This window comes from Cyprinus carpio, chromosome A5, assembly GCF_018340385.1.
Source record: "Cyprinus carpio isolate SPL01 chromosome A5, ASM1834038v1, whole genome shotgun sequence".
Taxonomy (NCBI): domain Eukaryota; kingdom Metazoa; phylum Chordata; class Actinopteri; order Cypriniformes; family Cyprinidae; genus Cyprinus; species Cyprinus carpio.
Genome location: NC_056576.1, coordinates 5578451 through 5600652, shown reverse-complemented (window position 1 = coordinate 5600652; position 22202 = coordinate 5578451). Strand labels below are relative to the sequence as shown.

General features: G+C 33.6%; 1 protein-coding gene and 1 long non-coding RNA gene across 2 annotated transcripts in view; both read left to right on the top strand.

The window, feature by feature from the left end:
- LOC109088112 (mothers against decapentaplegic homolog 4) overlaps positions 1-5885 on the top strand; it is a 9534-nt gene extending 3649 nt beyond the window's left edge. The window contains exons 5-10 of the mRNA XM_042757249.1: positions 595-807; positions 965-1069; positions 1155-1205; positions 2793-2976; positions 4559-4727; positions 5736-5885. Of these exons, the coding sequence (XP_042613183.1) occupies positions 595-807; positions 965-1069; positions 1155-1205; positions 2793-2976; positions 4559-4727; positions 5736-5885 (872 nt within the window). The remainder of the gene's footprint in view (positions 1-594; positions 808-964; positions 1070-1154; positions 1206-2792; positions 2977-4558; positions 4728-5735) is intronic.
- A 10348-nt stretch (positions 5886-16233) lies between these two features.
- On the top strand, positions 16234-21316 carry LOC122142208. Its single transcript, XR_006158435.1, has 3 exons — positions 16234-16305; positions 18562-18713; positions 20916-21316. It is a non-coding gene; the product is annotated as an uncharacterized LOC122142208 (long non-coding RNA).
- Positions 21317-22202: the final 886 nt, after the last annotated feature.

The window sequence follows — 22202 nt, the reverse complement described above, 5'->3', positions numbered from 1 at the left end:
TGTAATTGACTCAAGAAACACATGCTACCATTCAAAATTAATGAATTAATGCTTTACATTAAACTGATCAAAAGTGGCAGTAACTACAGGTTATACAGGTTTATAATGTTACAAAACGTAACATTTCAAAAGATGCAATTCTTTTGAACTTTTTTAGTCATACTGTACATGTTTCTTGAGCAGCAAATCAGCATATTAGAATGATTTCTGAAGGATCATGTGACACTGAGGACTTTTTAAAATATATTCCAATATAAAACATTTATTTTAAATGGAAATAATATTTCACAGAAAAAAAAAATTCTATCAAATAAATCAAACAAATGCAACCATTATTATCTCCGCAAAAAAAATAAACAATCTCAAAAAAAAAAAAAAAAAATCTCTCCCATATCACTCTCTGACGATTTAAAATAATTCAAACTCGAATCAGTATTTCATGTCCTTTTATTAATTTTTTTTTTTTGCTAATTTTCTATAAAATAAGCAAGATTTCATGCCGTCTAGTGGAATCTATATTGGGATAATGATGGAATAACTGTATGTGATCCACTGCAGATTGGTGAATAAGTCATTTAGCCTGTGTAAGTGTAGGTCCGAGTGTAGATGCCCTGGTGAAGGATGAATTCGATGCTCAGCCGTCTCATTCTGCTGCTGATGGAGGTCACAGTATTCAAACCATCCAGCACACAGCCTCTTCCTCTGCCCCGCACGACGCTTTCAACAGCCCCGCCCTCCTGCCGCCAGCCGACTCCACAAGCTCCGCCTCCTCGTCTGCATTCACCAGTATGGCTGCAGGTCCAGCCAGTAAGTCTGTATTTCTTCCATTTGTGGAACCAGCAGGACAGAATGCATCACCTGTTTACATGCATCACTTCATGCATCTCCTAGCTATAGCCCATCTGTCAAATGAACATTGTCCTGGTATCTGATGATATGATATCCGCATGTTTTCCTCCTCTAGATGCCCCCAGCTCATGGCCCAGAGGAAGCAGTTTTCCTCCCAGCATCCCTAATCAGAACGTCCACCTGCAGCACCACCCTCCTCTTCCTCATACGGGCCAGTACTGTGAGTCACTAGAACTACCCCTAACTACCATCACTAGCTGTTTTACCCTCATCCTTAAATGTTTCTCTTTGTCTGTCTTGGTCAGGGTCAGTCCATAATGAGCTGGCGTTGCAGCCGCCCATATCCACGCATCCAGGTGAGGAATAAGACACACTGCATCACGATACACTAACTCGAGAAAAACATTTATTAATCTTAGTTTCAACATTCACAAATTCATTATTAAAATCAAAAGTTGCCTGTTAATATTATTTAATGGGCATGTGCTAACATTAACTAACAATGAACAGTTGTGTTTTTAATAACTATTCTTAAAGATTAAATAAAAAATACAGTAACAAATGTCTTGCTCGTTGTTAGTTAATGCATTAATTAATGTTAACTAATGGGACCAAATAAAAAATAATTAAAAAAAATGAACAACCTAGTATATATATATATAAGACTAAAATGTAATAAAAAAAATAGTAATAAATAAATAACTAAAATATATATATTATATATATATAAGACTAAAAAATAAAAAAAAAAAAAACAAAAAAAAAACAACTAAAAATATATATATATATAAGACTAAAATGTAATAAAAAAAAAAGTAATAAATAAAAACTGAAAAGATAATTCAAAATTCAGAAGATAATACTAAAATAACACTGGTGCCTTATGATAAAATGCCAAAGATGTGTGGATCATACATGATTCCTGGTCAGTTTTGTATCTGTAGTATGCAGAATGCATGAATAAAAAGTATGTATCTGTGGAGGCTTTTTGGGGTAATATTACCCACAACCCCTTGCAGAACAGAAGAGGTTGAGTTCATTTTACAGTACATCATCACCTTAACATGTGGGTCAAAGACGTTAAGATGTCAGCATCAAAAGAATTTACAAAAGTGATTTTACGTCCATAGAAAGCACATTAAATGTAAGTAAAGTGTCTAATTTTAAGGTTTCAAGTACGTTTTTGGAGAATTAAATGTCAAAATTTGGTTGTTACATTGTCATTCAGCGTAACACAATATTTATGTAAAAAGTCAAGCAACATGCTTATTCTGGCTTGTACGTATTAAAATATATAAAAGAATAAGGGGGCATATAAAATTTTATTGTTTTAAATGAGTAAAAAAATTGTTACTGACCAATGGGCAAAACCTAGGATAGTGGCAAATGTTAAAAATGTAAAATTACAACTCATTAGTATTTGGGGTGAAAGTAATTAGTCTTTTAATATGTCATAAATTGATTTTTGTTGTAAATATGCTTGACAAGATTGTTAAACTGAATGACATTTTAGTGGAGAGTCTTCTGTAAATCAGGGGAAAATGTATGATATTTAATTTTTGCTCAGAAAAAAAAAAACAAAATTGCAAGTAAATTAAACAGAAAACTTTTTAAATTTTTTGGGAAAAAAACAACAACAATTTAAAGCAGTGTTACACTTATTGTTTTTATGCTTAAACCCTTTTTTGCCTATGACCCATGTACTGTAGTATCAGTATCATATTGTGTTTTGGGATACAGCAATGTACTGTATGTTCTTACCCATCATCAGTGAAGTACATACTTTTAGTGCATCAGAGAAGAACTAAAAACATTATGCACCCATAATTTGACATTTTAAATATGCATATTTCAGAATTCATATTGAAATCCTGTGATATAAGTGTTAAATGTACTAATTGATGTGTAACTGCGCGGTGTCTCTCGGTCTTCTTTCTGCTCAGCTCCAGATTACTGGTGCTCGATTGCGTACTTTGAGATGGACATTCAGGTGGGCGAGACGTTTAAGGTGCCGTCTAACTGTCCCGTCGTGACGGTGGACGGTTATGTTGACCCGTCGGGTGGAGATCGCTTCTGTCTCGGCCAGCTGAGTAACGTACATCGCACAGAGGCCATCGAGAGAGCCAGGTATGCTGACTGAATCGTCACTGTGTCCTTATCAGTGGTATTTAGTATTTTTATTTATATTGTGAAAATTACATTACATTTTTTTTCAGTTTTAGTTCAGATTTTCATTTAAAATAAATCCTACTTAAAGATTTTAGTAATTTTGTTGTGTTTTTTTGTTGTGTTACATCAAGTTAAACTAAATGAAATGCGAGATAAGAATTAGTCTTTCCCAGAAAGGAATATTATTGTTAAATGAAACGAAAACTATTCAAATGTTTTTGCTAACTGAAGTAAAGCTGAAATAAAATAAAATAGAAATAACTCTAACACTGTGTCCTTATCAGTGTTATTTCAGCACCACTGAGATAGTATTATAGTTTTTATGCATATTATTTTTATATTTTATTTTCACTTTAAAGTTGTAGTAATTTTGATGTATATTTTTGTCATTTTATTAGTTTTTCTTTATTATTTTTTTAATTAAATTTTAGTTAAAAATTATTTTATTTAAAGTAACAGATGTTTTTTTTTATTTTTATTTTTTTTTATTTAGAATATTAATAATGAATAATAAGCCATATTTGTTTACAATCAAAATTATTTAATTATTATTTCATTTAAATTAGTATTATTTAGTATATAGCATTAGTTATTATATTATTTAATTATTATTTCTTATATTATTATTATATTTATTATATTAAATAATAAATATAATACTTGGCCACACCCACACTTCAATTCATATTTTTATTTATATTGTGAATTAAATGTTTTTTATTTTTTTATTTCATGTTTTAAATTTTAGTTAAAGATTTTAGTAATTTTGTTGTGCGTTTTGTCATTTTTATTAATATTATTATATGTTATATAGTTTTTATTTAATTTATTAAAGTTATTTTAGTGCATCAAGTTAAACTAAATGAAATGCGAGATTATTAGTCTGTCCCAGACAAGGTTATTATCGTAAAATTTTATCGCAAAATAATATTTTTTGCTAATTGAAGTAAATAGCTGAAATAAAATGAAATATAACTTTAACACTGTCATTATCAGTGTTATTTTAATATCACTGAGATATTATTATAGTTTTTATTCATATTTTGAAATAGATTTAATTTTTCTTGTCTATTTTTATTATATTTCAGTTAAATATTGTTTTATTTCAAGTAATAAAGATGTTTTTTATTTATTTAGAATTTAATAATGAATAATGAGCCATATTTGTTTACAAATAAAATTATTGAATTATTATTAACAAAATCTTTTTACGGTTTTAGTTTTAGAAAACTAACAAGACTGGTGTTATTAAAACATATTATTTAAGTTTATAATAAAAATTTTATTAACAATAAACAATACATTTTAAATTATATTGTTTGTTTATTATCAGAATAGTACTAATATTAAATCATTAATAACGTGGAATCAGCTTTGTTTACAATCAGAATATTAATAATGAAGTGATGATAAAGCTTGTTTGTAGTTAGTGTAATAACCCTGTAAGCAGCAGCACTGAATGACTTTATGACGGTGGATTGGATTGTCTTCTCAGTTCTTTCTTCTGAGCTCTCTCTGTTCTCTGTCCTCTGTCCCGCAGGCTTCACATCGGTAAAGGTGTTCAGCTGGAGTGTAAAGGAGAGGGTGACGTGTGGGTGCACTGCCTCAGTGACCACGCTGTGTTTGTCCAGAGCTATTATCTGGACCGCGAGGCTGGACGAGCTCCGGGTGACGCCGTCCACAAGATTTACCCCAGTGCCTACATCAAGGTAACACAAGCGTCCACTCCACCTGTTAGGAATATTTACAGCATACCAGAGTCTTTACGAGTACACAAAAGCACCTTCTTTAGTACCATTACAAATGAGTGATATTCTTTTGAAGTACAATGAAAATACTGTGGTATATGTGTATACAGTGTGAGGAAGATACTTTAGATTTTTTTAAAGTAGTGAAACTATTATTATGTCACACTACTAGTAGTTAGTCTACTATCAAAAACATTTAATCTATTTAAGGTGGCAATGCCTTTTTAAATGTAAAAAAATAAATAAAATAAAATGATTCAGTCATATTATTTAAGTTTATCATAGTAAACTAAAATAGTATGGTTAAGTTAAAATAGTAATGTTGCATAATAAATATTAAATCATATTGTTTGTTTATAATCAGAATATTAATAACATTAAAGAATAATAATAAACAATCTTAATGAATACAAACATAAAAAAATTAAAATAAAACATTGAAAATAAATCATATCTGTTTTCAACCAAAGTAGTATTAATATATAATAATTAGTAATATAAAATTTTATGTGCACCGTGAAACTATTAATAATATTAATAAAATATTATTATCATGATCTGTATTTACAATCAGAATATTTGAAATATTTAATCGTAATTTGTTTACAAAATAATGTTGTTGTTTTTTTCTGTTTACAGACTTCAGTGTTTATCTCCATAAGGATCTTAGTTAATGTGACAGCAGTAATAAAATGAGAAAAATGGATTATTTCACTTTGATTTTGTGTGTATGGGCAGCAGAATTCATATATACACTTGATATACAACACATAAAAATACTAAAAATCATCTTTTTGAGGCTGCTTCGGTGCAGTGTAACAAGTGTGCATCCTAATAGCATCCTTTAAGAGGCTTTAACTAACATAAAATGTAGAGTGTGGCAGCAGGAGTAGCACATGCTCACGCTGTGTAATACTGCTGAGTGTCAGAGGCGCGAGGCTGCATGACGTCTGTGTTTGGTGTCTGCAGGTGTTTGATCTGCGTCAGTGTCATCGGCAGATGCAGCAGCAGGCGGCGACGGCTCAGGCTGCAGCAGCTGCGCAGGCGGCTGCGGTGGCGGGAAACATCCCGGGCCCATTCTCTGTGAGACACATCCCCCCCTATAACAGAGACTCATAAAAACTCATCAATAATATTATCAATCATCTTTCATTCATTAATAAAGAACACCAACAAAACAGCAGCTCTTCTTGTTGTGATCGAAAGAGTGGAATAATCCATGAACTTTTTTTTTTCTTTTTCTTGTTTTAAGTGGTGGAACCAAATTATTTTTGTGCCGTTCTGTTTCGTTAATGTTTTTTTTTTTTTTTTTTTTTGGGATAATTTTTTTTTTAAATACTGGAACTAAATGATTTTCATGACATTCAGTTCTGTTAACTAAAAAAATTACTACTACTACTAATAATAATAAAAAAATAAATAAAATACTTTCAACATGTTCGGATCCTATAATTATTATACAAAAAAAAAATAAAAAAACAAAAAAAAAAAAAAAAAAATAAATTAATTAATTAAAAAAAATAAAAATAAAACAAAATACTGGAACCAAATGATTTTCAGGATGTTCGGATCCTATAAGGATTTTATATATCAAAAATAAATAAATAAATAAATAAAATACTGGAACCAGAATATTTTCGCATCATATAAGGATCCTTTATTTAAAAATAAATAAATATGTAAAATACTAGAACCAGATGATTTTCAGGATATTTGGATCCTATTAGGAGTCGCTAATTAGGAGTTTTTTTACATATTTAAAAAACTAACATAAATAAATAATAAAATACCGGACACCGAGATATTTTTTTTCAGAATGTGTCAAATCCTAAACGGATTTGTTTATTAAAAAAATAAAAAATAAAAATAATAAATAAAAAAATAAATCCTTGAACCAAATGATTCAAGATGTTTGAATCCTATAATGATTCTTTATTTAAATATAAAATATGTCTGGTTCTTTTAAGGGTTTTGTTTTCTTTTTTTTGTTTTTTTTTAAAGTACTAGAATCAAATTATTTTCATGACAATCGTTTCTGTTAACAGTTCTTTAAAAAAAAAATACTGAAACCAAATGATTTTCATGACATTCTTATTCAAATATTAGAAACAAATAATTTTTATGACATTCATTTCTGAATCTTTAAAAAAAAATCATTATAATAAACACCGTAACCAAATGATTTTCATGACATTCAGTGTTGTTAAGTTTTTTTTTTTTTTTTTTTTTTTGGTAAGTTTACAATACGGTTACATTAGTTAATGTAGTAACTAACATGAACAATACATATATTACAGTATTTTTTTCATGTTAATTAATGAAAACCCAGTCATTTATTGTTAATTCTTGTTAATTCACAGTGCATTAACTAATGTTAACAAGCACAACTTATGATTTTAATAAAGCATTAGTAAATGGTGAAAATTAACATTAAGATTAATTATTGCTGTAGAAGTATTGCTCATGCTTAGTTCATGTTAACTAAAGTACTTAACCAATGCTAACTAAAGACCTTATTGTACCATTTTTTATATATATTTTTTTAATACTGGTATGAAATGATTTATTGATGTTCATTTCCGGTAAGTGTTTTCTTCCCGCCGATGCAGGCAAAACGGAGTAATAAAATAATAAAACAGTGTTTCCTGGGTTTAGTAATGATCCGTCTGCCTGTCCTCAGGTCTGTCTGCTGCGGCAGGCATCGGTGTGGACGACCTGCGGCGTCTCTGTATTCTGCGCATGAGTTTCGTCAAGGGCTGGGGTCCCGATTACCCTCGCCAGAGCATCAAGGAGACCCCGTGCTGGATCGAAATTCAAGTTTGCACCGCGCCCTGCATTCTCTTGGACGAGTTTTCCTGCACACCATGCCTGTAGCCGAACCCGCACCTCTGGACTGATGCTTCCAACATCAATCCTTCCACCTTATTATCAGTGCATATAGCTCAAAATGACTGACCTCTGACCTGAGACTGAGTCTTCACTGATTATTTTTTTTTTTACGCCGTCTGGCAACACGTTAGAAAACCAGCAATACTACAAAACAACACAAACTTTGATCAATCCAACAGGACTGTTCATCAGAACACAGTAGAATCATCACTTTTGATGTTCAAAGAGGAAATGGACTCATATTGCATTTAATCTAGTTTACAGTGGCCACATACTCACTGCAGAGGAAGTCCAGATGGCACTCCTGCTTCAGCAGTCTGATGTTCTGTGCACAACAATCATTCACACAACAGAGATGAATCGAATGCATCTGTTTATCATTCAATTTATCTTTCATTGTAGTTTGTAAAACCATTTTCTTGTTATCATGGCGTGGGCATTTTTATGAATTGAAACAGAAATTAATAATGTGAACTCTGCATCATTAGATCATTGGTGGGGAAATATGAAATGTTAATTTGAAGGAAATTGTCAGACTTCGGAATATTCACATTGATTACGCAAACAATTACATAATCCCCCCCCCCCCCAGAACTTTGCTTAACTGTACGTACACAATTGTTCAATACAGATGTCTTCGTATAGGATGAAAGGATACTGACACTGATCTTAAAATTCAGCTTTAATCACGAACAGTAGTGTAATATTAATTCAATTTTAAATTGCAATAATTTACATAACTTTCTACTAAATACAGCAAGGAGAACTGATCTAAAACTAAGTATTTTCAATTACGCAAAATTGAATATTTAATATAAAAAACATAATTTGCTATATCGATTTGAACGCAACAGTTCATGTAAATATTGTTTCACAAACTAAAAATTTGTTCAGCTTCTGTTTGATGTTGGTTCGAAAAACCATTTGTCTTTAAAAATGTTGCATTAAATTGAATGGAACATTTTCACGTGAGAACAGTTTTCATGATTTACGCAAAATGTATTCTGGCTTATGTCTCATGAAATGAGAACCGTTCTCGTATTTACAGAGTTCGGGATTAATGTAATGTATTGTATTTAAGAGTTCCAACAATTTGTTCAAGAATGGTTTTTACAAATGATGTACACCGAAAATTCTAGTTTTTCATTCAATCTATTGCATTCAATTCAATGAGAAGTTCAAACGTACAAAAATAGTTTTTACAAACAACTTCACATCATTCATGTATTTCAGACTAGTTATGTGTGTGTGTATGTATATGTGTGTCTCTTGTGTGTTGTATATACACACACACACACACACAAACACAGAAATAAAAAACAATTACATATTTCATTTTCATATTCAGAAATGTCTTTTTTTTTGAAGAGTTCACAGCTTGTTTTTTGATGAATGAGGACATGTGGGACTAGTAACGTACAGGCTTCAAAAAAACTCTGTCCACTTCCAAATCTTTGTAGTGAGTATGTGGCCAGAAATATTGTCCTTTGTGCGTTTATATATTTATTATTTGCATTTTTTATAAACTTTAATAACTCATTTATATCAAGCACTTGGGTTTACTTTATATCACCTGTTAAAGGATTGTTCACTAAACCTTTCCCTGGAAGGGCTCCGTCTCAAACTGAAGTGCAAGTTCAGAATTAAATTTTGACTATTAAAGACATGAATTATGATTTATTTGAGACGGAGCCAAGTGCATTTTGTCTTTGATATGAAACTTTCCCTCCATTTAGCCCAGGTGGGTTAGATGTGGTTAATACTGATTATTTTATTGTACTAACCAGTTTTGTCTTCTCATTGTATGTGCATTTGTATCTTTACTTCTTAGTGTTGCATGTTCATGTTGACGTGATAATCGAACAGATTTAAGAAAGCAACGGCTTGAATATAAAGGTGTGTGCAGAAATGGCATGCTACTGTTTTTGCAGCATGCAGCCGGTATTGTTCATAGACACATATTGTGATCATATAGCACAATGCCATAATGAATCGATTTGATGGTGTGAACTAAATAGAGTAATAAACTACTAAAACAGTAATACTGAAGCAATATGAGGGCACATTTTTCTCCTTCTCTGACTCAGTATTTTGATCAGAAGTTCAAAAGTTGAAGATATTACATAACCATTAGATTACAAATGCAAAACAAGTGCATTCTGGAATCTCACTTGCTAAATTAAAACATGCAACTCGGCGGCAAGGTGACAACAGTCATAAAAAACAAGTGTTTAGCATTGTATATTACAAAACTGTTTTCTCACTTTTAAAAACCAGTATGCGGTATATACTGTGTAGTACTAGTATTCCATTCTGAACACAGCCTGTGTGTCAACCAGAGAGCGAGAGAGAGAGACACGGCTGAATGAGTGACTAGTGTTTTGAGCAGGTTGTTCAGAGGCTCTGTCTGTGTTTCTTCACGTATTAGTGCTTTTCTTGTTAATGTTCATCAACATAAATGACTTTATCTGATCGACAGCAGACTTAGATGCACGACATGACAGAAACCAGTAGATCTGAGCAATACAGTAATGTTATATTTCATTACTCTCAGTCTTTCCATTTTCATTTAACAATGCAAATATTCTCTCTGGAACTATTAAATGTGTCAATCTGTTTTTTTGATGTTTGGTTATTATATAAAATTGCATCAGTGTTTTTTGTCTAAAATCAGAGGCTGAAAATTTACCACGGTTGAAGAGTTGACCATCAAAATGCAACGGCTTCCACTGCACTGAAATCAATTCAGTTATGACTGCGGTAACTTGTATTTTAGCTGAAACTGGGGTTACCATGGCAATTTTGCTTTTTTCACAAATTTCATCAAAGAATATTTTATTCATAGATTCATTCTTGCAACGTTTCTACTGCATCTTGCAACGCAAAAGTATGGATGAAGCTAGTTGAAGGTAAAACCCAAATCACACAAACACTAAACGTCCCAGGTTTTAAATGGCAAACCATTTATTAAGGAAACTTTTAATATCCGAAAAATAAAAATCTTGATTCTTTTTTTACAGCCAATATATTCATATCAGGCTTCTCTGGCCACAGGGCAGCAAGGCCATTTATCATAAAATATATTTTAAACTTTAAGAATACAATCTTATATGCCGTCATGTCCCTGCATAAATGTGAGTATACATAATAAAAGACATGTAAAAATTATCAAATTACAAAACACTAGTTGGCAGTGTTTGATGGGTAAAGAATAAATCCCTCTGATTAAACATAAAATTCCTAGTCATGTTTAACATAGGACTTTAATTTTGTTCATTAATGTGGTAGTATTCAGACCTAATGCAGTGTATATATATATATGTATCTATATTTAATCCTTGTGCTTTTTTTTTTTTTGTGGTTTTCGTAATAGATAATAAATCATCAAGGTGTGCGCTCTTCCCTGCTCTATAGTAACCTAACATTAAAACTCTACAGCAATCTAATACTTACGGCAGCTGACTGCTCGCCAGATAGTCTTAATATATATCTCTAATCTTAATATATATATATAATTTGAATATGAACTTACACTACAGAATACTAAAATTGAAAAAAAAAAAAAAAAAAAAAAAAAACAAAAAACCTGTCAAGGTGAATTCTGAGGGTTCTGGATTCTCATAGAGCCCTTCAGGTGGTGTTTGTAGCCATGTTCACCTACACTCTGAGTTTATACCACATTATCGTTAACAAAAGGCTCCTCTCGTCCTCTCGTTTCTACAACCCCGTGATGGCCCGGCAGACCCATGTCATTTAAGGCACCTGAGCCAGAGTCGTGTTCCAACAAATACTAGACTAGGCCTATAATGCAACAACTTAACGAAAAAGTTGCAACTGTTCGTATTTTACATGCATCATCACTCTAGTTAATGTTTTCCATCAAAAGTTGCAAAGTAAACTGTTCCGAAAAACTGGAATATTGCCTAAAACATATGAGGAATAAAAGAAGTGTTCCATCCCATTTGTGTTCACGAGAAATAAATCTTAACTTCCTGGGAACATGGCGAAGTATTGAGGTTATAAAATAAAAAAATTGGTTGCAACTGGGGAAGCCTGATGTTTTTGGAAAGCAAGTGTGTTGCCGACTTTTTTTTTTTATTGCGCATACAGCAATGTTTTTCCATCATAATTTGTGCACATTCTATTCCCGACCAAAAAAACTAGGAATCTCAACTGAGCGTGAACGTTTGCATTTTCAAATTTACGCATCTTGGCATTCCCATCCAGCTTTTATATACGATATCCCAAAATTGGTAAACGAATATGTGGATGGAAAAATTAATGCAAAATTCCCTCTTCTTGAAGTCAAGCATAACCATTGTTCTATATTTATCTAAAAATTACTATCAGTTTATGTGTTCAGTTAGTTTTAACTCGGCAATTTTAGACGGCAATTAATTTTGCTCACGTTTAAAGGAATAGTTCACTCAAAATTGAAAATTTGCCTAAAATTGTCAGGCCATCCAAGATGTAGATGAGTTTGTTTCTTCATGGGAACAGATACATGTACACGCATTCTATCACTTGCTCAGCAATGGCTCCTCTGCAGTGAATGGGTGCCGTCAGAATGAGAGTCCAAACAGCTGATAAAAACATCACAATAATCCACACCCACTCCATGTCCATCGTTAACATCTTGTGAAGCCAAAAGATGTGTGTTTTGTAAGAAACAAATCCAAACATTAATGCGTTTTTTTAACTTCAAACCATTGCTGTGGGCTAAAAACAGGAGTGCTTTCCCATTGGTGAGCAACTGATCTAATGTTAAATTTCGTCAAATCTGTTCTGATGAAGAACCAAACTCATCTGCATCTTGGAATGGGCTGGAGGGTGAGTAGATTTAAAGGCAAATTTTCATTTTTTGGGTGAACAATTCCTTTATTGATGACATGCAATGCCCTTAAATTTCGCAATGTTTACGGAGATGTTCAAAAAATTCAGGACGGCTCTTTATGATCACTTGCTGCTCGGCTCTAGTGTTGTGAAACAGAAACTAAAGGCCACAGATCACTTTTGCAGCAACATCCCCAATCCACCCACCCACCAGCCGTCATGGAATCAGGCACATGAAAAATGTAAACAGAGTCAAAACCTTGAAAACAAAAACAACAAAAAACACAGGAAGATAGCAATTTAGCACTGCTAAACCCCAGCGCCGCTCGGCGTAAGAGAACGACGTAGCAGCTAAACGCAAAATCTCTGAGATGAACTCAACCGTGGTTATTAATCAGAAACCTGCATCGGACAGTCAGTTTTTAAACGTAAAAAACGAAGGAAGAAGTATTTCAATGTAAAATTTCTTGCGATCTCATTTTTTTTCCTCTCCTCTCTAGGCGCGGATTTTGCAAGGATGGAGTTGGAGACACTACCAAACAAACAAGGTTTTAGTTCCGACCAGGACAAGCGCCGCCAGGTTGTCTCCACAACGTACGCACGATGGAAACTTGGCTTTGTGTTTGCTGGAGTGAGGGTGCGTGAGCACGTCCGGGGCTGTAGAGATGGGCCAGAGTCTGCGACGACGACGGAGCTGTTGCAGAGAGAGAGAAAATCGCGGGGAAACCAAAGGCCGGGAAGGGCTCTGGGAATTTCCGCACACAATCCGAAACCAGCGGATGATCCTTCGGAATTTTAGACGGAGGTAGACGGGCCCGAAGGGCAAAAGGAGATGGAGGAGGCCCTCGGTCGTAGTACGGGCAAACCGCGCCCCAACAGGTTGGCGCTGCCTCTGCGGATTGCGTGGATGGGCGCCGTCATAGGGTTACATTAACGCCCGTTCGTATCCCGCAGGCATCTTCGGATCCCAAGGGCATCTGGGGAATCGTCCAAACCAGGAAATGTTGCCTCCAAATGCCTGCCGGGTGGGGATGGAGATCAGCCACTGCAACTGCCTTTCACGCAGGTAGTGGGACTCGCTAGAGTTTACTTTCGGTCCGGAGCGAGCTGGAGCTGTCGTTACGATTCCCTGACGGGGCATTGCCTGTGGACAGGTTAGTTTTAGTTTGAAATGCCGCCGGAGAAGGAGACAGGCTCTACGTTGACCGCCCGACTCGGAAACCAAGTCGGTCGGTGCCGTTTTGTAAGTGGATAGCGTCGCTTCATCCACGCTGGTGTCCACGCTTCACTGCAAGGTGTTCGCTATCACGATATGGGCCTCTTCAGGATTCCTGCACGAGCCGGTTCTCCATGTCTCACGGCAAGTGTCCCGGTCACCTTCAAAACCACCGGTTCTTTGTCGCGGCATTGGCGGTGACGATGATGTAAGTGTGGGTTTTGCTGCTGGACCATCTTGATAGTCGATCCCTTTCATTGCGGCTCCCACCACGAGCCCTTACCATTCGGATACGGCACTTACCGAAACCTGGATGGTGCGTCTGTCCGGGATGGCAGAGGGAGAAGTGGCTGCTGTGACCGACATCGCGCCTGAGTTCGGCTGGCACACTTTGGTTCCGGGACGGCTCCCCGGAGATTGAGGGCAAATAATGCCGGTGCTTGCGGGACAGGATCTCTCGCTTCGCCATAATGACATCCTCCTTCCGGCCGGTCACTACAAACACTGGCTCCTCTCCTCTCACGGGGGTTTGTTACGTTATGTAAGTGGTAAGTGGTCTTTGCTGTGCTCAGAGCTTTGATCTTGCAAAACCTGAGGAGGAGCAGAAATACAAAGCCAAGTCAACACATTCCTAGCTTGTAAGAAGACATCTTCAAGTCACTAACAATCCCAGTGATAGATAAGTGATCTCTTCGCAGGAGTATTTAGAGCAGTCCTGGATGCTGATTGGTCAATACTAACATACTTGATATAGTAACAGGGCTTGTCAGTGTGTTAGCTCACTTGTTAGTATTACACAACTTGTTTTCATGCAGTTCAGTGAAGAAACATTACAACATTACAGATAAGTGCGGCGGCTGAAATCTTTAGTGAACATGACACATGCAGTTCAATGAGGTCAATGCAAGCATATAATATTAAAACAAATTCATAATGGTTTTATTATGAATGCACTGATATTGAGAAATTGGCCCACACAATTTACAAATAATTATGACTAATGATCAGGCTTATTACTAATATTATAAATAAAGTTTTGTCTTTTTTAAACTTAAAAAAAGTTTGCAAATATTTTGAATCAGTTTTTATTTATATTTAGCATTTTTATTTTTATTTTAGTTAGTTTTAGTAATTTTTTTAGTAGTTTTTGTTTTATTTATATGTCTATTATTATCTAGTTTATATACACATCTAGTCTTTTTATGATTTTTTTTTTTTTCAGTTTTAATTTACTTTAGTATATCTAGTTATTTTAGTTCAACTAAATTAAAATGAGAAATGATGCCAACTAACTGAAATAATAAAAAAAGTTTTTATTTTATTTTAGTTAAAGTAATGAAATGGGTTTTTTAATGGTTTCAGTTTGAGTTTGAGTTAACTATAATAACCCTGGTTCAAAGTTAATCGAGGTATCAAAAAATTCTACATAAGACGGAAACTTTTTCTACCGTCTGAAATCTGGTGAACTTAAAACTTTTTGGTAACTAAACTTACAAATATATATACAAAAATATATATTTTTTAAACTAAATATTTATTAAAAACACGGCATTATATGCTTATATATGTATTACTAATAACAAATATAATTAATAATATTGTATTAATGATTTTATTAATTATATATGACTAAATTATTTTGTTTCTATATATATATATATATATATATAATATATATATATATATATATATTTATATATATATATATATATAATTATTATTGTTTTTTTTGTTTGTTTTTTTCACGAGGTGAGGTGTGAAAATCAGAAGGGCGAGTACAAATATGAATCACTAATCCAGCTGGCCTCCTTACTGTTGAACACTGCTGAAAAGTGAAACAAGATGAGTCAAAATATTAGAATATCAAACATGAAACGTTAATGATCAAACAAACCCACCCTGTCGGCCAACTATTTCCGCCACATGCTCAGATGTGGGCACCATCACACACTCTGTTGTGTTCACACTCTTCCTCCTGGTATTGAGCGCACACCTCTCACCCTCCTGCATCATCATCATCGCTATCATCATGTTCTCCTGAACCTGGTAACCCTGGGACTCGCCCGGCCCGTCCAGGAAGAACCCACCGGTCCCCGGGGCCCCCAGCTGATCCAGATCAGTATCATGTCTGATGATGTTGTTATTGCTAGTGGTGGTGTTTTCCTCCTCTGATCCAGTTTGGGATAAGGGCTGGAGGTCCAATACCGCACCCAGGACACCCAGATGAGAAGTATCGTGTAGTTCTGATGGACTCTCATCATCCCGGAGGCTCATCCCGCTCAGGTTCTGTAGCGGTACCGGGAGGTCCGGTTCAGTATCGTCCGCCTCCGGGAGTTGAACTGTGTTACTGGGCATGCTCGACCAACAACGTGTCCTGCTTTCACTGCGGGACACACAAAAACAGACAAAAGTGGCACTACAGTGAGTTCTCCGCTCTCCTGTTACTATATTAAAGTGTAGAGAAACACAGTAAGCGATTCATAAAAGTGTGTTCAGTGTATTTCAACTTACAGCTGATGTTTTTAACAGCGGCAGCTGCGGTTCCGTGACCCTGTTCTACTGGATCTCTTTGTTTATGGTTCTTCGGGGATCTTCGGGCAGGTTCGTGAACAGCCGATCTGTGCGCGCAGCGCCACACACCGGCGCGGAGGAACAGTGTAGTTTTCGGTTTAGCGGCCAAAACATTCATTGCATTAAAAAAAAAAAAATTATAATTGTGCCATAAAGCACTTTTGAGGAACTATAATCATAAATTAATGACACTTAAAAAAAAAAGATAAAATAATACAAATTAAAATAATAATATAATAAAAATATGAATGAATATAATTTACTCCAGTTTCTCGTTTTTGAACTTTCACTTCTGCTTTAGGTTTCTTCTGTTAGGAAATTTCTATTGAAATTCAATATCGTGGCTGCTGATAATATTGGTTTCTTTTATTTATAAATTAGCAACCAAAACTTTACATTTAAATTTATTTTTGGCCGTAAAAAAAGACACTTTAGAGGAAGAACTGTTAATGAATGGCACTTTTTAAATTAGAAAAATAATATAAATTTCCCCAAGTTTTCTCATTGTTTTGAAATTTTTTATTGCAATAAAATGAACAGTAACATGACATATACATATATAGAGGATCACAGTGTTTTCAGCTATTATCAATTACATTTATAGCATCAAAGGAACAAACAGAAAAAAGGGGGGAACACTGTCTACAGAGGATATCTTACAAGACATTTCCATAAGACAATGATTAAAAAATTCTATACATCCTTTTTGCTTTTTTGTTTCTTAGATCTTTTAAGGCTTCAATGTAATGCTTAAGTTGCGTTTTAAATAATGTAATGTTATTTTATTATTAGTCCATTTTTCTTTGTGTATATGATATTTCACATAGGCCTAGAATTATTGCACATACAGAAAAATTAAATTAAATTAAATTAAATGTATTTTTATAGGCTACAACAAAAATCTATCTTTATCGAGTGTTTAATTTTATACATTTAAATATTAAATATTCAATAGCAATCCAAAATATTTGGGTAAACACACTTACAAAATATGCATGTAGTCTCCAAAATTTCAAATCAAATCAAATCAAATCAAATGAATAACTTAATATATACCTTCTTTAACTTTATTGGTGAGACAGTATTTATAGGTAAACTCCAGACCTCTTTCCATTCAATCTGATCATATAACAAATTCCAAAAAGGTTTGCATTTAGGCAATAATGTAGTTCTACATCATTTTTTTAACAGGCCTATAAAAATTATTAAATTTATTATCTATAATTTTCCCACCATACTTAATTGATAGCCTATGTTTTGTTATTTCTTCTTTATTTGGGCTATACAAATGTATAGCTTGTGTTTTTCCTCATTTGTTTGTATGCAATCTAACACTAGTATAAGTTATATTTAAGTGTTTATGATTTTTTTTTTTTGTTTGTTTGTTTTTTTCCAGTCATTGTATGTACTTCATGTTGTGGTGATGTTAGTTTTATTACCACTCGTAATTTTATCGTTTTATGGTTATTTAATCATTATGATTATTTTATTGCCTTGTTTAAAAATGAATAAATGTCCGTTTGTTTATTCATTTATTTATTTATTGAGGTCTGAATGAAATTAGACACAGAGAATAAACACTTTTCTACATAGTTTAGTGTTTCTCCACCCATGACCGCGTTTCAGTGTCCAGGCAACCAATTAACTCATGAATATTAATGAATATTAATGAATATTAGGTAGGTTCAGTGACCGGCTGCTTCAGGAAGTTTACGAATCCAGCCTGTCTCTATTACCTAATTAATATTCATGAACACAGACGTTTTGGTAACTGGCGTCCAGGCATTTTTAAAACCTAAACCTGCCGAGAAGACCAGATATCACTCTTAAGACGTGTTAAGAGGTTCCTCAATGGTTCTTTGCAGAACCCTCTTCTTCCCAAGATCCATATGAAGACTATACTTCCTCATTATAGGTTCTTAGATCATATAGTGTTTTATTATATAGGACTAGGATATTAGACTCATTTTGTCTAAAAAGTAGAGAATAAAGCATTTTGTCAATATGGCATTAGATTGTGCAACCCTTTTGGTTATTATTTAAACCTCTGTTTTAAGGGTTTAGGCACCTGTTGATCATCTACATGGCTATTGCATATTAATACTAAGGATAATATATATTTTTATTATTATAATTAATCTATTATTATTATTATTTCTAAGAATAATATATGTTTACCATTATTATATTCATATAAGGCTATTATAATTATTATCACAGTATTATTATATTAATATTCAATTATTATTATTATTTGTAAGAATAATTTTCAATCTGTTTCTCCAGATTCGTATGTTTCCTTCCTCTCGCCATCCAGTAGAGAGTCTGGGTTCCTGGAGTCAGGCTGTGGTCATGTGCCGGGGACCGGGAGCGTACAATGTTACGAATTATGTTTCACCTGCAAGGAAAAAACAACCAATCCAGAGAAGAGCCCAGAGGTGAGACATCAGTTTGAGTTATCTATCTGGACTATCATTTATTTTAAAACTATAATGAGTTATAAAGATACATATAACCATTTCTCTAACTGTTGTTAAAATTATATAACAGTATAAACAAATTATATTTTGTTACAAATTATGTTTGTTATAAAAAAAAACAGATTATAATATGTAACAAAAAATACAACAAAAAGTAAATATGAAAATAAAACAAGTATGTTTTTTTATATGTAAACTTTAATTTTTTAACAAATTACAACATTATTATTTTTAATAATATTGTATTTTATAATATTAGAATGTTATAAAAATAGAACTAATTATAATACATAACAAAATACTAGAAAAAAATATATATGTATATGTAAATATTTAACAAATTATAATTTGCATAAACATAAAAAACCTTGTTTATAGGATCATTGCATCTACCATATCAAGTGTTTTTAAAAAAACAATATAACAAACATTTTGCAGCAAATGATATTAAATTATATTTTTATAACATTATATTACATTATATACACACAAACAGTGGGTGTATAAAAGAATCAACCTCCTTTAAAATAATCAAATTTTGTTGCTTTGCAGCCTGAAATGAAGATGGACACAGTTTTTGTTTTATCTAGCTCAGTGCAACTTATAACATCCAAGTGAAAAGAAAAATAAAAAAAACACAAATGACTTGAAAACTCAATCAGGTGTAGCTCATCACCTTCTCAATGCACACAAAGCCATTTGATTTTCAGCTGTGCTCATTTTGATCAGCTCAGCATGAAAAGAGCTTTCCTCGAGCATTTCAGTCCTTGGTAGTGCAACTGAAGCAAACAATCAACTACAGGGTGGCAAGGTGCTGTCAAAAGATCTCTGGCATAAAATTGTGGACAGGCACAAGCAGAAGATGGATAAAAATAAAAAAATTAAAAAAAACCTTCAAAGGCTTTATCATTGCCCTGAAGCACAGTGAAGTCTATTATTAAGAAATGGAAGGTATTTGGTACAACACAGACCCTCCCTGGATCAGGATGTCACTCCAAACTGGATGAAAGAGCCAGGAGGAATCTAGTCCAAGAGGTCTGAAGCAGCTGCAGGAATTTATGACAAAGATTGATCATTGTATGCATGTGACAAAATTATCATAAATTCTCCACAAATGTGGCTTGTATGGAAAAAAGCCACTCCTCAAGAAAGGCCTCATGCAGTCACGACTGAGCTTTGCCAAAACACACCTTGAAGATTGAAATTGAATTATCTGGCCTTATCACCAAGTGATATGTGTGGAAATTCAGTACAGATCACAATCCAAATAACAGCATTCCTGCAGTAAAGCATGGAAGTGGTGATATCCTGTTTTGAGGTGTTTCTCTGCAGCAGGGACTGGAGCACTTGTCAGGATAGAAGGAAATATGGATGGGGCAAAATACAGTCAATTTCTTGAGAAAAATCTGCTGCTCTCTGCCAGAAAGTTGTCAATGGAAAGAAGGGTTACCTTCCAACATGACCCAAAGCACACAGCAAAACTGACCACACCTGAAGGAGAGAAAAAGGTGAATGTTCTTGCATGGCCTCGTCAGAGTCCAGACGTAAGCCCCACTGAAAATCTGTGGAATGACATGAAGACTGCAGTCCACAAATGGTCCTTATCAAATTGAACTGAACTTGTTCTGCAAAGAAGAGTGGGCGAATATTGCAAAGTCTAGATGTGCAAAGTTAGTAGAGACCGAGACAAATACCTACAGACTAAAGGCTGCAATTAAACTAAAAGGTGGTTCGACAAAATACTAACACAAAGGGGTGATCCTTTTTCCAACTCTGTGATTGTTTTAATGTTGGTGTTTATATCTTTCACTTGCAAATACACCTGGATAAAACAAAAATGGTCCGTCTTCATTTCAAGCTGCAAAGCAACAAAATGTCATATGCAATATGTTCTGTATAAATTACATAAAAATTCTATAACCTTTTTGACATTATTTTCACAACAATTAATCACATTTTCCCCCAAAATATTTAAAACAGTAAATACAATAAAAAAAAACACAATTCAGTTACAGATTTTATTCACAATTAATGCAGATATCCAGGTAAACCCAAAGGATTAACAACATACATTTTTCCTGCAGCTCTTGATGAATCTCTCTCTCTGTTAATGGTCTCATATATGAATTTTTGATTATCTGTCATTTACAATGTCTTCAGGCTGTCTCTAAAGCGGCGGAGTTACTGCTAAATCCTGATGCTCCGGCCATCCCGTCTCCTGGACAGGCATTCGGATATGAAGAGGATGCTCAAGGTGTCCTGCACCGACACAAACCCCAACCAGAGACCAGACACTCGGCCCGGCCTTACAGTCCCTTACCGGTCAGACAGATTACGAGCAGAGTGTGTAAATGGATGTGGCACTCAGTGAAAAAGATACACGTCTAATGGAGTTCTTTGAGTGTGTGTGAGGTCAGATGTATCCATTAACAGAAGGGCGTCTAATGCCCCTCTGCTCTGCATCATTAGTGCTGGGCCTATTTCCATTACTAATGATCGCTGCATTGTTTTAAAAAGTCACAAAGCACAGCACTCATCCATTTTACTGTCAGGACCGAAAACCCTAGGTAATTATTCTTTACGTTATATTTAATATTCACTTACAATAATGCAGCAGATGCTGGACTCAGCTTTTTAATCAAATCATCTTTCATTTGCCATTGAGCTGCCAACTTCCTCTAGAGGGGGAAGAACTCTTTATCAAAGTGCAATGCCATCCATCATGGTGCATCTCTGTTTCTCTCTCTCCCATCTCAGGTTTTGCTTGTTGATTACACATATTCCACCCATTTTAAAGACCTTTTGGTAAATTAAAATGGTCATATTTTTTTTACCCTTTTGTAGCACTTTATTTTTTGTTTCACTGGACCACTTAGCTCTGCTCCAAAACCTGCTGAGCCACAGTGTACATGAAACATGCAGCTCAGCGAGCTTCTTCAAGGTTAATTAACCATTTTCATCAAGGTTTCATTTTGATTGCACACTAAAAGTTGTGTCAGTGTCTATGCCATTGAAAAATTTAGCCTGTACAGTTCACAATTTATCATAATGATTAACCATCTATTATGGCTTATACTCAATATTGTATAATATAAAGAAACATGTATATCTATATCTATCTATCTATATATATTTTGTCTTTTTAAAATAATGTATAATTCATATCTAATTTCTAAAATGTTACATAAACATCAGGTTATGAAATATACTATAAAAAATTATTTTTTAGTTATGAAATCTGGCAAAATATAAAAGCCCCCAAAAAAAAAAATGTATTTTCAAAATTAATTAAAACTTAACATAGTGTGTGAATTAGGTTATGAAATGGTAAAAAAAATATATGATATAATATATATATTATATATATATATATATATATAATTTATTTTTTAGTTATATATAAAAGTATTGTTTGAGGTGTTAAGTTGGTAAACTTCATTAAAAATA